Genomic DNA, 16,622 nt, shown 5'->3' on the forward strand with positions numbered 1-16,622 from the left:
CTGGGTCAGGTTGAAAATGTTATCCCAGGATTTATACATTTCAGCACCCAGCACAAATGTGGAACCACTTCCTGTCAGACAAGATCAAACTTAAACTTTTCACCTACATGCAAAATGCTGTATGTGAAAACTAACACTACAAATCAGCCTCAGGATATCATCCCCACTGTTAAACATGGTGGAGGTACCATAATGCTGCGAGGATGCTTTTCTTCAACAGTGACTGGGAAGACGATAGGGCTTGATTTGTAAGATAAACGGTGCTAAATGCAGGGATGTGCTGCAGACAAAATCCAGCTAGACAACGGCCCAAAATATGCAACCAGAGCTACAATACACTGATCAAAGCACATTCATGTGTTAGAATGGAAAACGTTTAGAGAAAATGTCATTTGAGAATTTCTGGGAAGACGTAAAAGTTAATGTGGAAAGAAATCTAGATGTGAAAAGCTGATGGAGACAAGTTCCATGTGACCCGCTTTTCTAATTAAACTGCAATGTGTAATCATGGAGTTTTTCTCATTTTAAAAAGCAACACAGTTTGGAAAACATTAAAGTTCTTATTGCTTCAAAATGATGCACTTCTTGCTGTTGGTGTCTCTCATAAAATCCACATAAAACATTGAAGTTTAGGGTTTTTGCCATTAAAATAATTTAAAATAGAAACATTTTAAACATGAACACGCACACTTTTTGTTGTGCTGCTGAACTAAATATGTGTTTATATTGGTTTTATATTGTTTTTCTTACAAACAAAATTAAGCCTTCATTTAGCCATCCAGCAATAACGTTTTAGATGGTAATTATGGCCTCTCTTGTTACCATTAAAAAGCTTCCCAATAATCTTTAATTAATTAAGTGACTTCTGAGGTTATGTTTTCTCAAATAAAATGGGTCATTTGGTTTTGGCTTCATCATGGTCAATGGCTCTAAAACTCACCATGTCCTTTGTCTCAGAGTCGGAGGGGCTGGACTCCGAGGGAGATTTTTCTTTTTCACTCGGTTCTCCATAAAACAGGGATGTAAGACTAAGGGGGACAAGAGGGAACAAAATAACATTTTTAACTGTCACTTATGATCTGTCATTGCCCCAAATAAACAAACATTAGGTGCCGTGGGCTTTGGAGTCTGGAGGATATCAAAAACAAGCATGTGACAAAGTAAGTGGATATCCATCCTTAGACGTCACCACTGACTATTCAGCTGAAGGTCAAATTAGGCAGCATGATTCAATTACATTAAGGAAGGGCCGCTTGGCAAAATGCACAGATGCTGCCTGCCTGCTTGAACTGTGAAGCGTTCACCGGTGAGGCACGACATAGGGTGCTGAATGAGCAAGAAAACCCACAGAGCAGACTCACTTCATAACTTTAAATCATCCCCCAAATACTGACTGAACAGTGGGAACACTGTGCATATGTTGATCACCTCATTCTGGTAACATAATCCTGGGCATGTTTAATATCAATTAAAAGAGAATAAGTAAAATATAATGATGCATTTAATTTCCACTTCCAGTGACAAAACACAAAAGATACTACTTCAGTACCCCCATATCTGGAAAACTCCAAAGCACCTTATTCTAAAATTACAGTCAAGTGAAGGACTGCATGTGCCATCTCTGTCTGGCAGCAGAGGGAGCCGTTCCACTGAGCATGATTTCTCCCATCTTGAATATTTGAACGAGCCTCACAGGGTGTAAAGTATATCAGATTTTTCTGATGAGGGCGGCGAATGAGGGATTTACCTGTCATTCTCCATAACCAGAGCCAAACGACCGTAGTCCCACGCAGCCTTCCTCAGACAAGAAAAGATGAGCAATAACAACTGCAACACAAGAAACGGAAATGATTTCAGAGCTTCTGGGAAATCTGATATCCTCAGTCAAACACTCTGTTCTTATAAGCTCTGGCTCAAGTGTCTCCATAAAGGAGCTGCCTCCAAAATCTCTGTCTTACATTCAGAAAATTCAAACGTTTGACATGTTGCAGCAACAAAGAGCCGTCCTCCTTTTCCCTGTACTTTCTCGTGTGTGGTTGTCTTGGAAACTATCAGAACCGGGTCAGCGTGAACGCATGAACACATGCCATGCAGCTATGTCAGATCAGAGCAGTCAGCTGCAAAAAAAAAACAAACCTGTATGCCCTCAAATGGATGTCAAGCAGTTTGTCTCAAGCAGGTTTTAAAAAACAAAACCTATTCACTCAGTACAGTTGAAAAGTGGAGTTAAGTGGTATCCTCGGACATAACTGAAAGGTCATGGATGAATGTTGCTGAATGCAAATTGAGTAAAAGTGCTGATGAGCTTTTGATTGTAATGGCAGCATTAAATCATCTCCTCTTCTGAGCCCATTTAGACAGCTGTGTTAATGGAGAAAAGCGCCCATAAATGTTGAATGATTCAATCTTTAAGCAGTGAAAATACGGCAGAGGCCCGTGGATGAATGATGGGCAAACGTTTCTCCTCCCTTGTCATTAAACATTTTCCTGTTTCGACGTGTGGTTCTCCTCTGTAACTACCACACATATTTTATTCAGTGCGATGATGGGATTAATGCCAGGGCATCCTCTTGTCACCTGGAGGGAAACACACCGACTCATGCCTGTCATTAGGAGACAGAGTTCAAACCCTCTCTGTTGCCTTGACAACCCAGCAGTCACAAAATGAGCCAATTAAAATATGGAAGCTGCTGATCGAGAGCGGAGATCAAGACTTACGAGGCCTGACAGTGGAACTGAGCTGGCTGACAGCTCCAAGTGAAAGTCTATTATTATCTGGAAGACTGCAACAAAAACAGCAGCCGTGTTTGTAAATAAGGCACAAACTCCATTCTCAAAAGTATATTTAACTTGACATGTGTGACAAGAATGTGATGTATTTGCATTTCTGTTTATGAACATGATTATGGGGACCATAATCTCAGATCAAATTGAGTGCAGCTGGGTTAAATTAGAAACTCTTTTGTTGTAAAGCTAAACTTTCTCACATGATGTCACATTAAAAATGTATTTTGGGGGATTTTATGCAAAATTTCCACGAAAAAGTAGGACATATTTGTAAGGTGGAAGGCTCCCGGGTGCATGGTTACAGAGTGTAAATGCATGCCTCTCATGTGTGAGACATGCATTGACATTCAGTCCCTCTGAATCAAGACTTTGAAGATAAAGCTTTTTTTCATAGAATTGTAATTAATCTTTTGGGGTCAGTTTCTGCAGTTTGGGATATCTAGAGACTCAAATAAACGTGAGGCCCATTCGTCTTTGCAAAGTCGTTGAGTCTGGACATATAGCTTTGCTACAATCCTCAATTGGACTTTGACTGGGCCATTCTAGCACATGAACATACTTAAACCCACTCTATTGTAGATCTACCTGTAGCTTTACGGTTGTTATCCTGCTGTGGTGGGAGATATATTTCTGCTACAGCCTCTTTTGCAGCCTATAAAGCCCTTTCTTCCTGGATTGTCCTGCATTTAGATCCATCCATCCTAAGCTTTGACTAGCTTCACTGCTTCTGCTAAAGAAGAGCATAAATTCTGCACTAATCTTTCTGCAGAATAATTTCCCACATGCTTGCTTTGTCACCATATTTTCTGGCAAACTTGAAACAAAATCTTTTTACACTATTTTTTAATAGAGCATTTGTTCTTGTTCTACTATAGTCAGAGTTATGGAGTTCTATCCTAACCTGTTTACAGGAGAATAATAGGTCATCTGTAGAATTAAATTTGTTTCCATTTGTTATATTAAATAAAGCACACATTTTCAAAAAACTAGGACATGCTGCTATTGGATAGATGAGTGAACAGACTTCTTGGTGAGAATGTGTGCGAGTCTGTACCATCCAAAGCACCACATTTATGAAGAGGACCGTGGGCACCCCACCAAATGGCAGGCCCTGGAGGACGCTGTTGCGAGAGTGAGAGCGGAAGCATTGCTCTGCCGTGCTGTTGTCCTCCCCAGACGGTTGCAGGAATCTCAAGACATCCAGCTCGACGTGCTGCAGCGCCACAGAGGGCGCCCTGGTCTCCAACAGCTCTGATGACTCCATCAGAACTGGATCATATCTGACAGAGGAGACAGACAAAAGGTAGACATAAATGCAGAATCTTCTTTTTGTGTTAACTTAGGCGAGGCAATGACAAGAAGTTTATGAATATGCATTTATATTGCAGGAGAATCTTTCGTAACAAAAATAAATAAAACAGATTCTTTACTCAAATGTTTACTCAAATGTATTAAAATCTATCATTCACAAAACTGCACAATAGACATTTTTATGCAATAGATTAGTCACAGTGGATGTTTAGTAACAAGTGGTGAAAGTGTGAATGATTTTTTTTAATTAGTAAGTGGCACTTTACATAAGTGGAGTTAGTACCAGAGCATTAAGCGTCATGGTCCGTTAGGAGCAAGTGAGCTGGGCTGGCCGTTCATTTAACAAATTAAACTAGAGCTCCTTCAAGTACATAAAATGCTGACTTACACAGCGAAGGCTGTTGTAAAACCTAGATGCTTCAATAAGAACCACCTCCTAAAAATACGACATTTACAATGTTAGAGACAGAGGGTGTTATTTAAAAGTAGAAAACAGATTATTATTAACCTTGAACAGGTGTTAGAATCTGTTTTTTTCATATTTTGTAACATTGAAACAACACACTCTAATAAACTTCTAGCTGTAATCCTAATGACTTCTTCACAATTTTGCACATTCCCATTTGTCAAAAACTATGCAAACCACAAGCTTAACAAATAATATGCTGGTCTATCAAAAGAGATCCCGGTAAAAGTCCCAAATTTAACATCAGCGATTCCTTACAAGTGAACCAGCCATTGTGAAAAGGAAAATTTATTCTTCAGGGTGAAAAATCCAGAAACACCATGTCCTAATTTGCTCTTGAAAGCCTGAAAACAAATTCAGTGTATTAACAGATTGTTGTCAGAGCCTGCAGAGCATGCATTGGTCAATGCAGTGACCACAGAGCTGAGGTCTGAACCATCTGTCCTCCAGCAGCACATGCTAATCTCACTTTCAATCAATACATTACCGACACACAGCTGCCCAGCTTATGTACCTTCCTCAGTGAATAAACAGAGGCAATGGAGCAGTTCAGACAAAGCTCTGCATCAATACAGCAAGTTCACTTGACCGTTATGACATCAGCTAGATCAGATCGGATTTCACGGTGAAAATATAGATTGCTCTTCATAGTAAATTTGCCAGTCACCCTGGAGCAGTGAATGTCAGCTAAAACTATTTCAATCCTGCAAGTTAGCACATTGTGACTCAAGGTCTTCAAGCCTGCCTCCTATTATTGAACAAACTGTTGGTGTGATTCATCACTGAAACAATAACGTCGCTTCCTGAGGGCGTTTGCCATACTTTTGAGAATCAACTATAACTTGGCATTTGTTGTGCAACTGAAGCCCCAGCAGAAGAAACAATGTAGGAGGAGAGCTTATGAAGGATAGAAGAACAAAAATACAACACAGTGTAGAATAAGAGGCTCCTTCTGTTCCACTGCTTCGCATCTCCTATTGAGAAATGTGATCACAAACAGTCAATATTCAGATACTGAACCTCCCTGTGGAGATGACAGGAAGAAGATTCCCAGTGGGCACATCTACAGGCAAATCTATAATATGCTAGTCAATAGAGTTGTTTACATAGAAACACTTTAAATTGACCTAAATATGAAATTACAAGTGTTTATACATATACAGAAATACATTTCACTTGATCACTGAAGCCTGTGCAAAGACCTGTTGGAAAAGTGTTTACTTGATTTTTTATGTAAAACAAAAGATCTTTTAGAAATTCTACGTTTTACGTGCAACCAATCAAATTCAGCACATATGTCTAGTTCAGTTGAAATTTCACTTTAACAAAAAAAGTGGTGAAACATTACTCCACTGCTCTCAAAACCAGATTTAAAAATTGGTAAACATTTAGAATGCCCGAAGACAGACAGAAATATTTATTTGAGTTATATCGACATTCAATATAGCTTCCCATAAAATGCTAAATTATGTCAAAATCTATTCATAGAAATTTATTAGAAGATTTTTTACTGAGGTTAATAAAATTTGCCGCACAAAATAGTAGGCCCTCTCATGACGTCAAGCCCTTTAGGAAGTCTGCAATGTTATGAATCTTATACACCAAACCCTTCTGAGAGATTTCAGTATAGCACTCTGAAAATGAATCTGCAAATTCTTAAGGTATTGGAGAGTGAAAGTTATGCAACTTTTCACTCTTTTAGAAACCTTCTCATACAGGCCAGGCATTAAAATCTGATTTCTGATTTACATCCAAAAAAGAAAACAAAGAAACAAAAAACAAAAGTTTTCAGCAGAATCCATTCCTCAATATGCCTACGTTATAATATTACCTTGTCCTTGCCCACTGACCACAAGATGTTATGAATTTTACTACACTGCTGGATTTCTTGACACTTTTAAACATTAGCTTCAAACTGCATCTTACTACAGGTAAGAAGCTAGACGCAGGTACAAAGTTCACCATCATACAGAAAGCTAATCAATTTGGATCAAACATACCATTTTGTGAATTCAAGCAAACTTCCACAAATTTCTACTTAGCAACGTAAAATTAACCTTGTGTCTTTGATGGCTAAACATGTGGCCGTGGTCAAGTGCAAAAATGTAAGTTCTCACCATAAAATGTGTAATTTACTATGTATTCAATCTGATCATCACAAATTGCTATCAAAACACAGCAACCATCTAATTTTAACACTTTAGCTCTATCCGCAAACAGAAAGTGACATACTTTATATCATTTTTACACTGATGTCATGTACTTAAAACGTTTCAGGAAGTCGACTACTCTGGATTGTAGTCCTCGCCAGTCCTTGGCAAAAAACCCCCCTTTGTTAGATTTTCTGACACTTTCACTGAATGTCAATTTTTAGGCTTGTGAACAGTGCCACCTATTGACCACCTAATGTTATGGTGAACACTTTGAGGTGGTGGTGATCAAAAACATAAATTACAAAACACTGAAGGGTTAAACAGTAAGTAAAGTAAATCTCACTATGTAGCATGTTAAGTATGACAGTATCAAATGTGAAAATGCTTCTCAATGCAGCAAAACAGACATGGAGCATTAAAAAGAATTGAAGTTAATTAAATATATCTTGCAACTGAGGCCGATATATAGGAAATTCTAAAACAAGTCTTGTATTTACAGTGCTAAGCCTGATTTTATATATTTTATTGAGCTTTATCTTTATAAATCTCAGCTTCAGACAAAATTATTCTCGTGTTATCAATGTTCCTGTTAACCAGAAGGGCGTAAACAAAACCCTGAGCAGCTGTGTGAACAGTAACGTGAAGTGACAGCAGCTAAATCAAACAGAAATCACGCCTTATTGAGGAGGATAAACATAATTATGTAGCTGTAACCTGGAAACATGCAAAGCCTTAACAGAGTCATCCAAACTGTTTTCTGCTCCTGCTGATACTTGCTTTGCTTTCTGCTGTCTGTGATGAGAACACAGGACTCCTTCATCCCCCTCCTTTAGAGATAGACAGGCTGCTGAGCGATACAGGCCAGCTCAATACACGCTTCACACAGCATCTGTGTAAACGCCACAGCATGACTCAGCACTTCCATGCAAAGATACTGGTCCCATCTCATCCCCTCATGTACAGTATGAACACTCCAACAAGCTCATGCTGATCCATTTCTCTTCCAGCTTACCCAATTCTGCAAATGTGGTTGTCTTTCTAATCCTTCCTTTCTGCTTGTCGCCCTCCTCCTCTGAATCGGGCTTCGAAAGCCAGCATAGCAGATTTACAAACTGATGTTTGGCTGGTGAAGCAGGATTGTGGCCAGCTCTTGGAGGAGGAGTGAAATCCCTCATCCACACCCAGTTCAGATAATTAATAATCACAGATGCTGAAGTCAGTAGGGGAGCCGACAGCTGGTTAGAAAAGACACCTGAGTTTGATTTAGAAAACAAAAAGGCAAGCGGTAAGAAAAGCAAACTCATGTCAGCTAATCTGTTTACCGCAGCAGAAGAAAACAGCTGAGGCCTGTCTGTGCATGTGTGTGTGTGCGTGGGTTGGCATTATTCACACTGTGAAGATCTAAACGTGTTTATTTAGTCACTTAATGGGGACGTGTCCTCTTTATCCAGTCTCCATTAAATGAAGGATGAGAACTTATGGAGAAGTCAGGCTTCTGTCTTTGAGTTAGAGTGAAGATACCATACCACAGGCAGTTTCACTCAAAATAAATAGACTGCCTGCCAGAGGATCAATAAGTTGAAATAAACTCCAATTGAAACCAGATATATCAGTCTCCCCAACAACACTGTAGTTGCATTCACTATAGACTGTTTTTTTTAAAAAAAGCTTACTTTTCATTATTTCACCAGTTGCATATTTGAGTTCAAGGAAGAAATAATTAGAAATACAAATGGACAACTTAAGTTTAGCAATAAAACAATAGTTATAAATTGAACAGTTATTTAGCTGCAAATCTGTAGCCTGTGCAAAAAAGGGACTAAACCTTTTACAATTAGCAGTTAATCTCATGATCAATAAAATGAGCTTGATAACTTCCATTCTGATGATTAGTATTTTTTGAAGGACAATTTTACAGAAAGAGAACGATCCATATTGTTTATGGTTCTGAGTTTGCATCATTGTTTTCTTCCAAAATATGCCATCTAGTCAGATTAGATAGAATAGGGATGTAAAACTCTAGTCATTGGCAGTTGGAGTCTTGTAACTTTTGTATGTGTCACTGCTTCAGCAAACCCAAGTCAAACACTTAGGTGTCAATGTCCAGTCCTCAAGAGATGCTGGTTTAAGAACTTTGCAAAGGTTAAGGGAATGCCTTGAGTAAAAGTCTGAAACTTCAGACATTTATTAGCTACCTGAAACTGTCCATCTAAATCTCATAATAGTTATTTTTGCCATGCTATGATTAGAAACTGATTGGTAATTCAATTTTACATTTCCCATTTTAAAATCAGTTTCAGATGAAGCTCCCAGCTTTATGACAGTCCGATAGCCATCACACAGCAATGGCTGACAGCACCTATAAAGCTTTCATGCCTTTGTCAAATTTTCAATTGGATAAAGAAACATTGCCTGCCTGAGGGGGATGAGAGAGCGATGGCTCTGCAGTCTCAGAGGAATGGGCCATAAATAAAACGTTTGCCTCTGTTGACATATGAACCTTGGTAACTAATCAACTGGTCGTCTCTGTGAGAGAAAAAGGCCAACCTCAAGGATGCTTCACCGTCTCGGCGAAAATGAGAAACGCGGTTGCAAGGATGCACTTTCCCTCTTGACTGCAGCCTTGTTAAAAAGGCTGTTTTCTCTTATGATGCTTTTTGCTTTTGGAAGTAGAAAATGGCTCACTCAGCATGACTCTATTATATGGTTAAAGTTTCACTTGATTTTTCCCTCAGTTCCTGTAAAATGTGTGTTATTTTTTCCAAAAAGTGCTCTGCCTCTGACTTACTGTTATTTTTAAATAAATGAGCCATGCAAAGAATATGTTATCACAGTACTTTTTTTAACTCCACATTAGGACGTTAGAGAGTACAGGAGAACGTCATGTTGGTTGTTTTTACATATTTGTAAAAAAAACTCACTATGCTTAACACTATAAACATGAGACAGATAATCTATGAAAAAAAAAATCAAGCTTCTATGCTTTCTTGTGGTCCAATTGCCATCTCCAAGGAACTTCAAAAGCATCACAGACCTTCCACCATGCTTGAGCATGAGGATCTTTTCCACAGACCAGTACAGAGCAGTATGGAAAGTGTGTTGTCAGAAATCTCAGCCTTTGTCTCATGGAATTAAATGGGATGTTGTAGGGGTGCCAGTGATTGTGCCACAGTGATTTTGCTAAAACAATTCATTCTTAACATAATATCTTTTTACCCCACTCTGTAAATCTACTCAACTTAATGGTTGTATTTTTAGTAATTTTTTTTTTGTCAGATTATGCAAATACAATGAAAAATTAATTTATGTTGAGGCTATTCAACCATTTAAATCAGGGTTTCCAATACATGAATGTGTCTATAGCAAAAGAATATCAAGCATCTGATAAGTGTTAGTTATCACTATAACAATGGGGTAGAAACAATTCATTGGATTAATCGTGATGAATCAATTACTGAAATAACTCATTTCTATAAAAGGCTTAAGTGGTTGGCAACTTTTTCATTTGATTAATTGATTAAGCATAAACCTTAGTTGCCGACCAATAGCACACTTTCTAAGCAGATTTATGGCGTGAATGGATGTTTTTCTGAACTTCACACAAGTAGGTGGTGTGTGTTTTGATGAAGTTACACTGGAGCTGGAGGTGCTGGATGAGTGGACGGCCAAGCCTCATCAGATTCAGTCTGACGGGGGGAAATGGGCGGAGACGTCAACGCAATCTGCTCACCTCCTGCTCAACAGAGGAGAAGGGAAGGAGCTTTGCCTCTCTCACGCCTCACTCTCATAAACACAGACCAGTGAGTTGTGTTTGCTTCACTGCTCAGTCTGACGTCCCCTTTATGCAGAATGTTTCAGGGGGCTGAACAATCCATATCATGGCTGGAACGATGGCTGCAAAAGGGGGTCATGTTCATCCAACTTAACACCTGCTTCCCGTCTGGATTCACATAAGCCTCCCCCTTGAGGGCTGTCCGGCTGCTGCTACATAGACTGAACCGCTCCTCATTAGGTCCCGTCTGGGCTCTGTGGAGTTACATGCAGCAGGATGAATGTGAAATTGACCAGTTCACCAATCACATTATGCATGTCTAGATATTCTGGATTATTCCACTCATATCTTCTCAATTTACAAATGCACACATCACTTGAAAGAGCAAACAATCCTAACAAGAGACTGTTTACTTAGGGCCACAAATGCTCCTAGTATCCATCTTACTACCTGGGTCAGAGACTTTCAATAATATTTAGCATTTTGTCTGCTCACAAGACCCTTCAGCATAATTGATTGTTTTATTTGGGTTGGTTTATAACATAAAATCAAAGTTAAATAGATTATGTCAATTTTTTATAGATACAAATCTGAATCAGTCCCCATAACTCTAATTTTCCTAAATTCAATTCTTGTGCAGCTAAATGCTTCCTAAAAGCACCTTCAGGCTAAATGTGAACAAATCACACTGTTCAGATTTAAAATAGTGAATAATTTATCTCTCCATCTTTGTTTATTATATAAATCACAGAGAAACTTTTCTGAGTTTGAAATGTGACACTGTGCGTGGTACAAATACTTTTGCAAGGCTGAAAATATGCATTGCATAAAAAGTGCCTCCTCATGTCTTTCTGCTCAGCTGTGTCTTGTCTTCCTGATTTAATTTGCAAATTACTTTTAGAATGCATTTAATTCAAAGTGCTATAAACACACTAATTTCTTACACTAATCCCAAAAAGTTCAATCTCACTTTCTGCCAGGTGGTTGCATGTTTAGGAAGAAAGAAAACAGTTTGTAAAAAAAAAAAAAGAAGCCAGTGAAAAGTGACAAATGAGAATAGATGATGTCTGCACAAACCCATGAATATTTGATGCCATGTATCGATGACAGATTACCGAGAGCTCTTTGTTAGTCCGTACACATCAGTGATGATACTGCGTGCATCTGCATCAATCCGACGGACCCCTGTGGAACAGGAAAACTTACAGCTTCAATCCTAAATAGCAGGGAGCCCACACTCTGCCACAAGACGTAAAAAGAACAAACCGGAGCCTGAAGAGCAGAGCGGCTGCGCTTAAATGACAGATGGAATACAAATGGAGGTTTCACAGCTATCCGTGGCACCATCAAGCCTCTGTTTGTGTTCGATTTTCTGTCAAAGGGGGGTTTTACCAAAGTGCTATCTGACTGTTTCATTTATACCTAACAGCCTGAGACATGCTACTGGGGAGATGACTCACATGAATACAACTCACACATGATGCAATCATCCTGGCACACTCATATTAATTATGTTGGGGACAAATTGTCCTTATATTCACAGAGAGAAGACCTGGATACGTGCAGCACTACACATCTCACTCCCAATAATAGCCAGCACTGCAATCATCACCGCCACAGGGAACACGTGGGGAAGTCTATAAGATAACCGTTTGGTGGTGTGAATGGAGTCTCTGCTAAAGTGTGAATCCTTTCTATTCCTCTACATCTCTCATTTGCTCCATTTTTAATTTTTGCAAACACTGGTCTCCTTATTTCTCTCACCAAAGAAGTCCCTCTCAATATGCATGGCATGCATCTGACTTATAAAAGGGATCTTTCTGCATCAGCTTCACTATTTGTAAGGTTTGATCACTTTTCCTGAGCCCCTTTCCTGTTCAACATGTTGCAACAGGCCAACAGAACTAAGCAAAAAATATTTAATTATTCTTACAAAGGCTTAAAGAGCAAATATGGACTAAAACACCAGAAAAACTAAACATACTGAAAATATGAAACATAAATAAATTTAAATAAAGAAGAATTTCCTTATGTGTAAAGGGCCTGTTTCATCTGGACCAGTAAAACAGAAAAATTATACTACATATGGATAATAGTGTTGCATTTCTAGCAGGACAGTATTGAAGCATGTCAATCTCGATGACTTTTCAAAAGGAAAACAACCAGTAGATGGTTAATGGCAAAGTGGAAAAAGGATAGACTAAACAATTGTACTACAAAATTGTTAGTCCAGGAAAAGTGAGGAGCTATGCTTAAATGAATAAGAATAGGGAATAAAAACTGTTTTAATGGTAGAAACATTTTTTCCCCAAAATAATGAAACTTGATTATTAGGGAGTCAACAGCCAGACCACCAATAAACCTGCACCTTTGAGCATGAAGTTTATCATGTAAAAGAATGCCTTTAACATTTATGTATTCCCAACAAGAACACATTTTCTACTAATGTTCACAGAGCAGATGAAATTCACTCTCTACCAAATAAGTACAGTCAGCTGTGACTGTTGTTTTCTCTGCATGTATGTAGTGTGATTTTATATCAGTATTGTAACTTCCCCTCCGTTTGCCACATGCTGCTGTAGATAAACTGCAGAAGGACTTAAAGTTTGAGTGGCATGACACAATATGTTAGCATAATGTATTAAAAGCTAAATTACAATATTACAGTTCGACTCTTGGCAGTAAAACACTGAAAGAAGGCAGAGAAAACTGACACAACCACTGCAGTATTTGCTAACATTAAGCAGGCTATTCAGATGGCACACAGCTTTAAGTATTCCTGAAAATATAACAGTTTATCAGGTCTGGTTTGAACCAGATCTGATATAGTGTCTGGTTAAGACGGTATATCAAACTCAAATTTGAACTGCAGACTTTATAATCATTGCCTTTGATTAGGGAGGACATTTTGTTCTGCAATTACTTAAACTTTCGTCTGTGTTCTCAGATGTTGTGCCCTTGCCTTTTTCTGTCTTGACAAATTACATGTTTTATGATTTACAAATTTCTTTAAATATCCTGCGAGAAAATATATTTTTCCCATTTATCCATAACAACCGGAACCTTCAATATCTAGCAGCTATTTTTTGCAATTTATTGTCTATTAAAAGATCTCAGATTAATTTCATTCTTTGCTATGATGGGAGGGAAATTACCATAATAACTCAAAATAGGCTGGAAAGTGAAACGTCTCCCCTTTCAGAAATGGTTGGAATTTTTCAGATAGCGCAAAGTGTGGATGAATTACAGTACTGCAGATTTGGCTGTTTCCGATACATTCACACTAGAAGGGTTAAATTTCTGTCTGGCATAATGGTTGGAAAAAAATTTAGAAATATTGTGCCACCATGAGCGGTAATTTTTCAGCTCTTCTGTGAGTATCCCAAACTTTTAGAATTTCTTTCACTTCAGAAAGTTTGTAACAACAAAATGAGAAGTTCAAGTGGTGTGAATATGGTCTGCACTTGCATGTCTGGCCTTCAGTCCAACTCAGTGCATTAAAGAATGCACAGCCAGGAATAATCAAACCTTTACAGCGTGTTTGCTTAGAGAAATGTTCATCTTTTCTCTCTTTATTGAGGGCATCTCCGGTGATACTGGATTAATGGTTTTTCAGCGGCAGCGAGGTTTGTCAAGCTCCAAGGAAACAATCTATTTTCATAAATCTGAGGTTCTGAATAAGATGAGGAAATATTTCTACTTTAGAATGATGCACAAATGGGTGCCTGGAAACAAGATCCACTTCCTCTCCTCTAACAAACACTAATTACCGTCATAATGGTCATTTTCCCGACGTTATCAGATGCGGTGAGCTTTCTAACACACATCTGGCAACATTAAAAGATTGGTTTTCAAAGCTCCCAATTATGGTGTGACATATTTTTCTGACCTGTTAAAATGTCAAAAGTGAATGTGAATCTGGCATTTCTTAAGGTCATCTCCCTTCTCCATTGTTTACAAATGGCATCAGCATTTATTTCTTTTAGAAATAGCAGACAATTAGCAACGTGTTTTATTGAAAATTTAAGAGATAGACCAAGATGAATACATAATGGCTCATTGATCGAAAAAGTGAGCTACGTATTTGTATTCAGCTCCCATTCAAGTACAAACATGGGTGTCCACTTAAGCATACAGGCTTTGACTAGAGAGCAATAATCAGAGAATAATCCAAAAGGTCCATCGTAACTTTGAAGGAACAAAAAACAAAGTTACGATGTCTATTTAGACAAATTGGGTCTGAATAGACAGTGTTGAAGTAAAAAGCCTCAGTTACAGATTGACTCTACTCATGTGGAGAAGGCAGCAAACATCTGAAACAAGCTTCTCTGGTGAGATGATACTCAGATTAGGCTGTTTTAAAGGTGATGGGGATGGAGGTGTACCTTAACACAGAGTGACCTGAGAAGAACAAATATTTAAGGCAGCAAAGACTTGAAACTTGAAGAAGTTAACATGAAACCATTTAGAGCGTCAATGAAACAGTGTGTGGAAAATTAGAATTCAGACCCAAATCTGACTGACAACGGCAAAGCTGCAGATATAATCCAGCTTTGTTCTGATTGCAGCACAAGGTGGCTCTAATGAGTCTTCGCCCAGGAAGGCTGAATGAAAATGCCAACCACACTTTTCAAATTTCCATTTGCAAAAAGTTCTAAAACCCATGAATCATTGCCTTCTGTTGTCTACCCTACCACATAACCCCCACTAAATTACATTTAAATTTGCAGTTGTAATGTGGAAAAATGAGAACAAGTTTAAAATACATGAACAATTTTGCAAAAATCAACAGGTCAACATGCCTGCTCAGCTGACCAAGAAAGGCTTTGTGTCTGTGATTCCAGCAGAGTTCAGACAGGCAGCAGGGGGAATGCAGCCTGAATGAATGAATGAATGAATGCAAGAAATGAATGAACTGCCTCACAAATCAAACTATAATTTCCTAAAACCATAAACTGAACAACAATGAACGCTGAGTTTACCACGCAGCTGGCTCTACAGGAGGAACAATAGGTGTTCGAATGGGAAGAACAAACGATGCACCTGCTTTGGGTGTAACACTATCTGACACGTTGCCAGGATCACCATCCTCCTCAGCAGACGCAACATCAACCCGCGCAATGAACTTTTCCATGTTCAGCTCATTGTCTCCCCTTCTTTACATTTAGGAAACAACGAGGTTTTCTTTACCAAGCAAACATTTTTCGGCGACTCACTGTTCCTCCTGTTTGCTGCAGCGCACCAATCTGCCAGCGCACCCACCTCTCCCTGTTGTGCGACTTAATAAAGACGATTGCGCCAAAAACAGCGCAGTATGCCCCTTCAGTGCGCATTTAAGTCTCTGAACGGATAGTTTAAATTTCACATTGCTCACCTCTCGGAGCTTCCTGATCGCTGGCGTTTGGTGCTGGTGATGAGGATGCTGCTTTTTTTTTTCCTCCAAGAAAGAAGAGAAACTCCCACCCACTCAGGAACCGTCTGACAATTATCTCTACCGCGAAGGGAGCGTCTGTAAATAATCACTACCCGTTTAATTCTGGATTTCCATGACATAAACATAAACCTAATACAGATTAATTCTAAGAAATTAGGAGTATATTTTCAATAGTTGTATCAGCGTGTGTGTCAGTTCAAAAAATGAATCTGGAAGTAAGCAAAGGATAATTCAGCCCAAATGTTCAGAAACATAAAATGCTTAAACACAGAAAAAAAAAAAAAAAAAAAAAAAAAAAAAAAAAAAAAACATGCTGTGCTGTGTATTGGCTAACACAAAGGCATCTTAGATGTTGGTTATTGAAATGAACAATAAAAAGAAGCTAATTATCATAATGATTAATTATTTATACAAATGCGTTTGGTGAGTCACCAAAAATAAATAAATGTTTTTTTGTCTTTTTTAAAAATGTTTTATTGACGTTGGAATATTTTCTGTTAGAGTCTTCACCTGTGACAAAGGTTCACCCTCCAGCTGAACATCGACCTGAAACTGAATCCAGTCAGACCTACAAAGAAAAGATGAAATCTTAGTTTTCCCAGTCAAAGTCCAGACCTACATCTAACTGAAAAGTCTGGCAAAACTGCTGTGAATTCTCCAACTTGATTGAGCTTGAGCCACTTTTCAAAGTAGAAAGGA

At 38.5% G+C, this 16,622-nt stretch overlaps 1 protein-coding gene across 2 annotated transcripts in view; it reads right to left on the reverse strand.

The window, feature by feature from the left end:
- tmem63c (transmembrane protein 63C) overlaps positions 1 to 15,940 on the reverse strand; it is a 32,003-nt gene extending 16,063 nt beyond the window's left edge. The window contains exons 1-4 of one of the 2 annotated variants that reach the window (XM_055038700.1): positions 15,864 to 15,940; positions 3,842 to 4,067; positions 1,748 to 1,827; positions 941 to 1,028 (exon numbers count right to left, since the gene is read on the reverse strand). In XM_055038700.1, the coding sequence (XP_054894675.1) occupies positions 941 to 1,028; positions 1,748 to 1,827; positions 3,842 to 4,051 (378 nt within the window). In that variant the 5' untranslated portion in view covers positions 4,052 to 4,067; positions 15,864 to 15,940. Of the gene's footprint in view, positions 1 to 940; positions 1,029 to 1,747; positions 1,828 to 3,841; positions 4,068 to 7,729; positions 7,788 to 15,863 lie in introns of those variants that run through there. The other variant, XM_055038701.1, reaches the window with a different exon arrangement.
- Positions 15,941 to 16,622: the final 682 nt, after the last annotated feature.

Source organism: Poeciliopsis prolifica, unplaced genomic scaffold (assembly GCF_027474105.1).
Source record: "Poeciliopsis prolifica strain line A6 unplaced genomic scaffold, Auburn_PproV2 SCAFFOLD013, whole genome shotgun sequence".
NCBI lineage: Eukaryota > Metazoa > Chordata > Actinopteri > Cyprinodontiformes > Poeciliidae > Poeciliopsis > Poeciliopsis prolifica.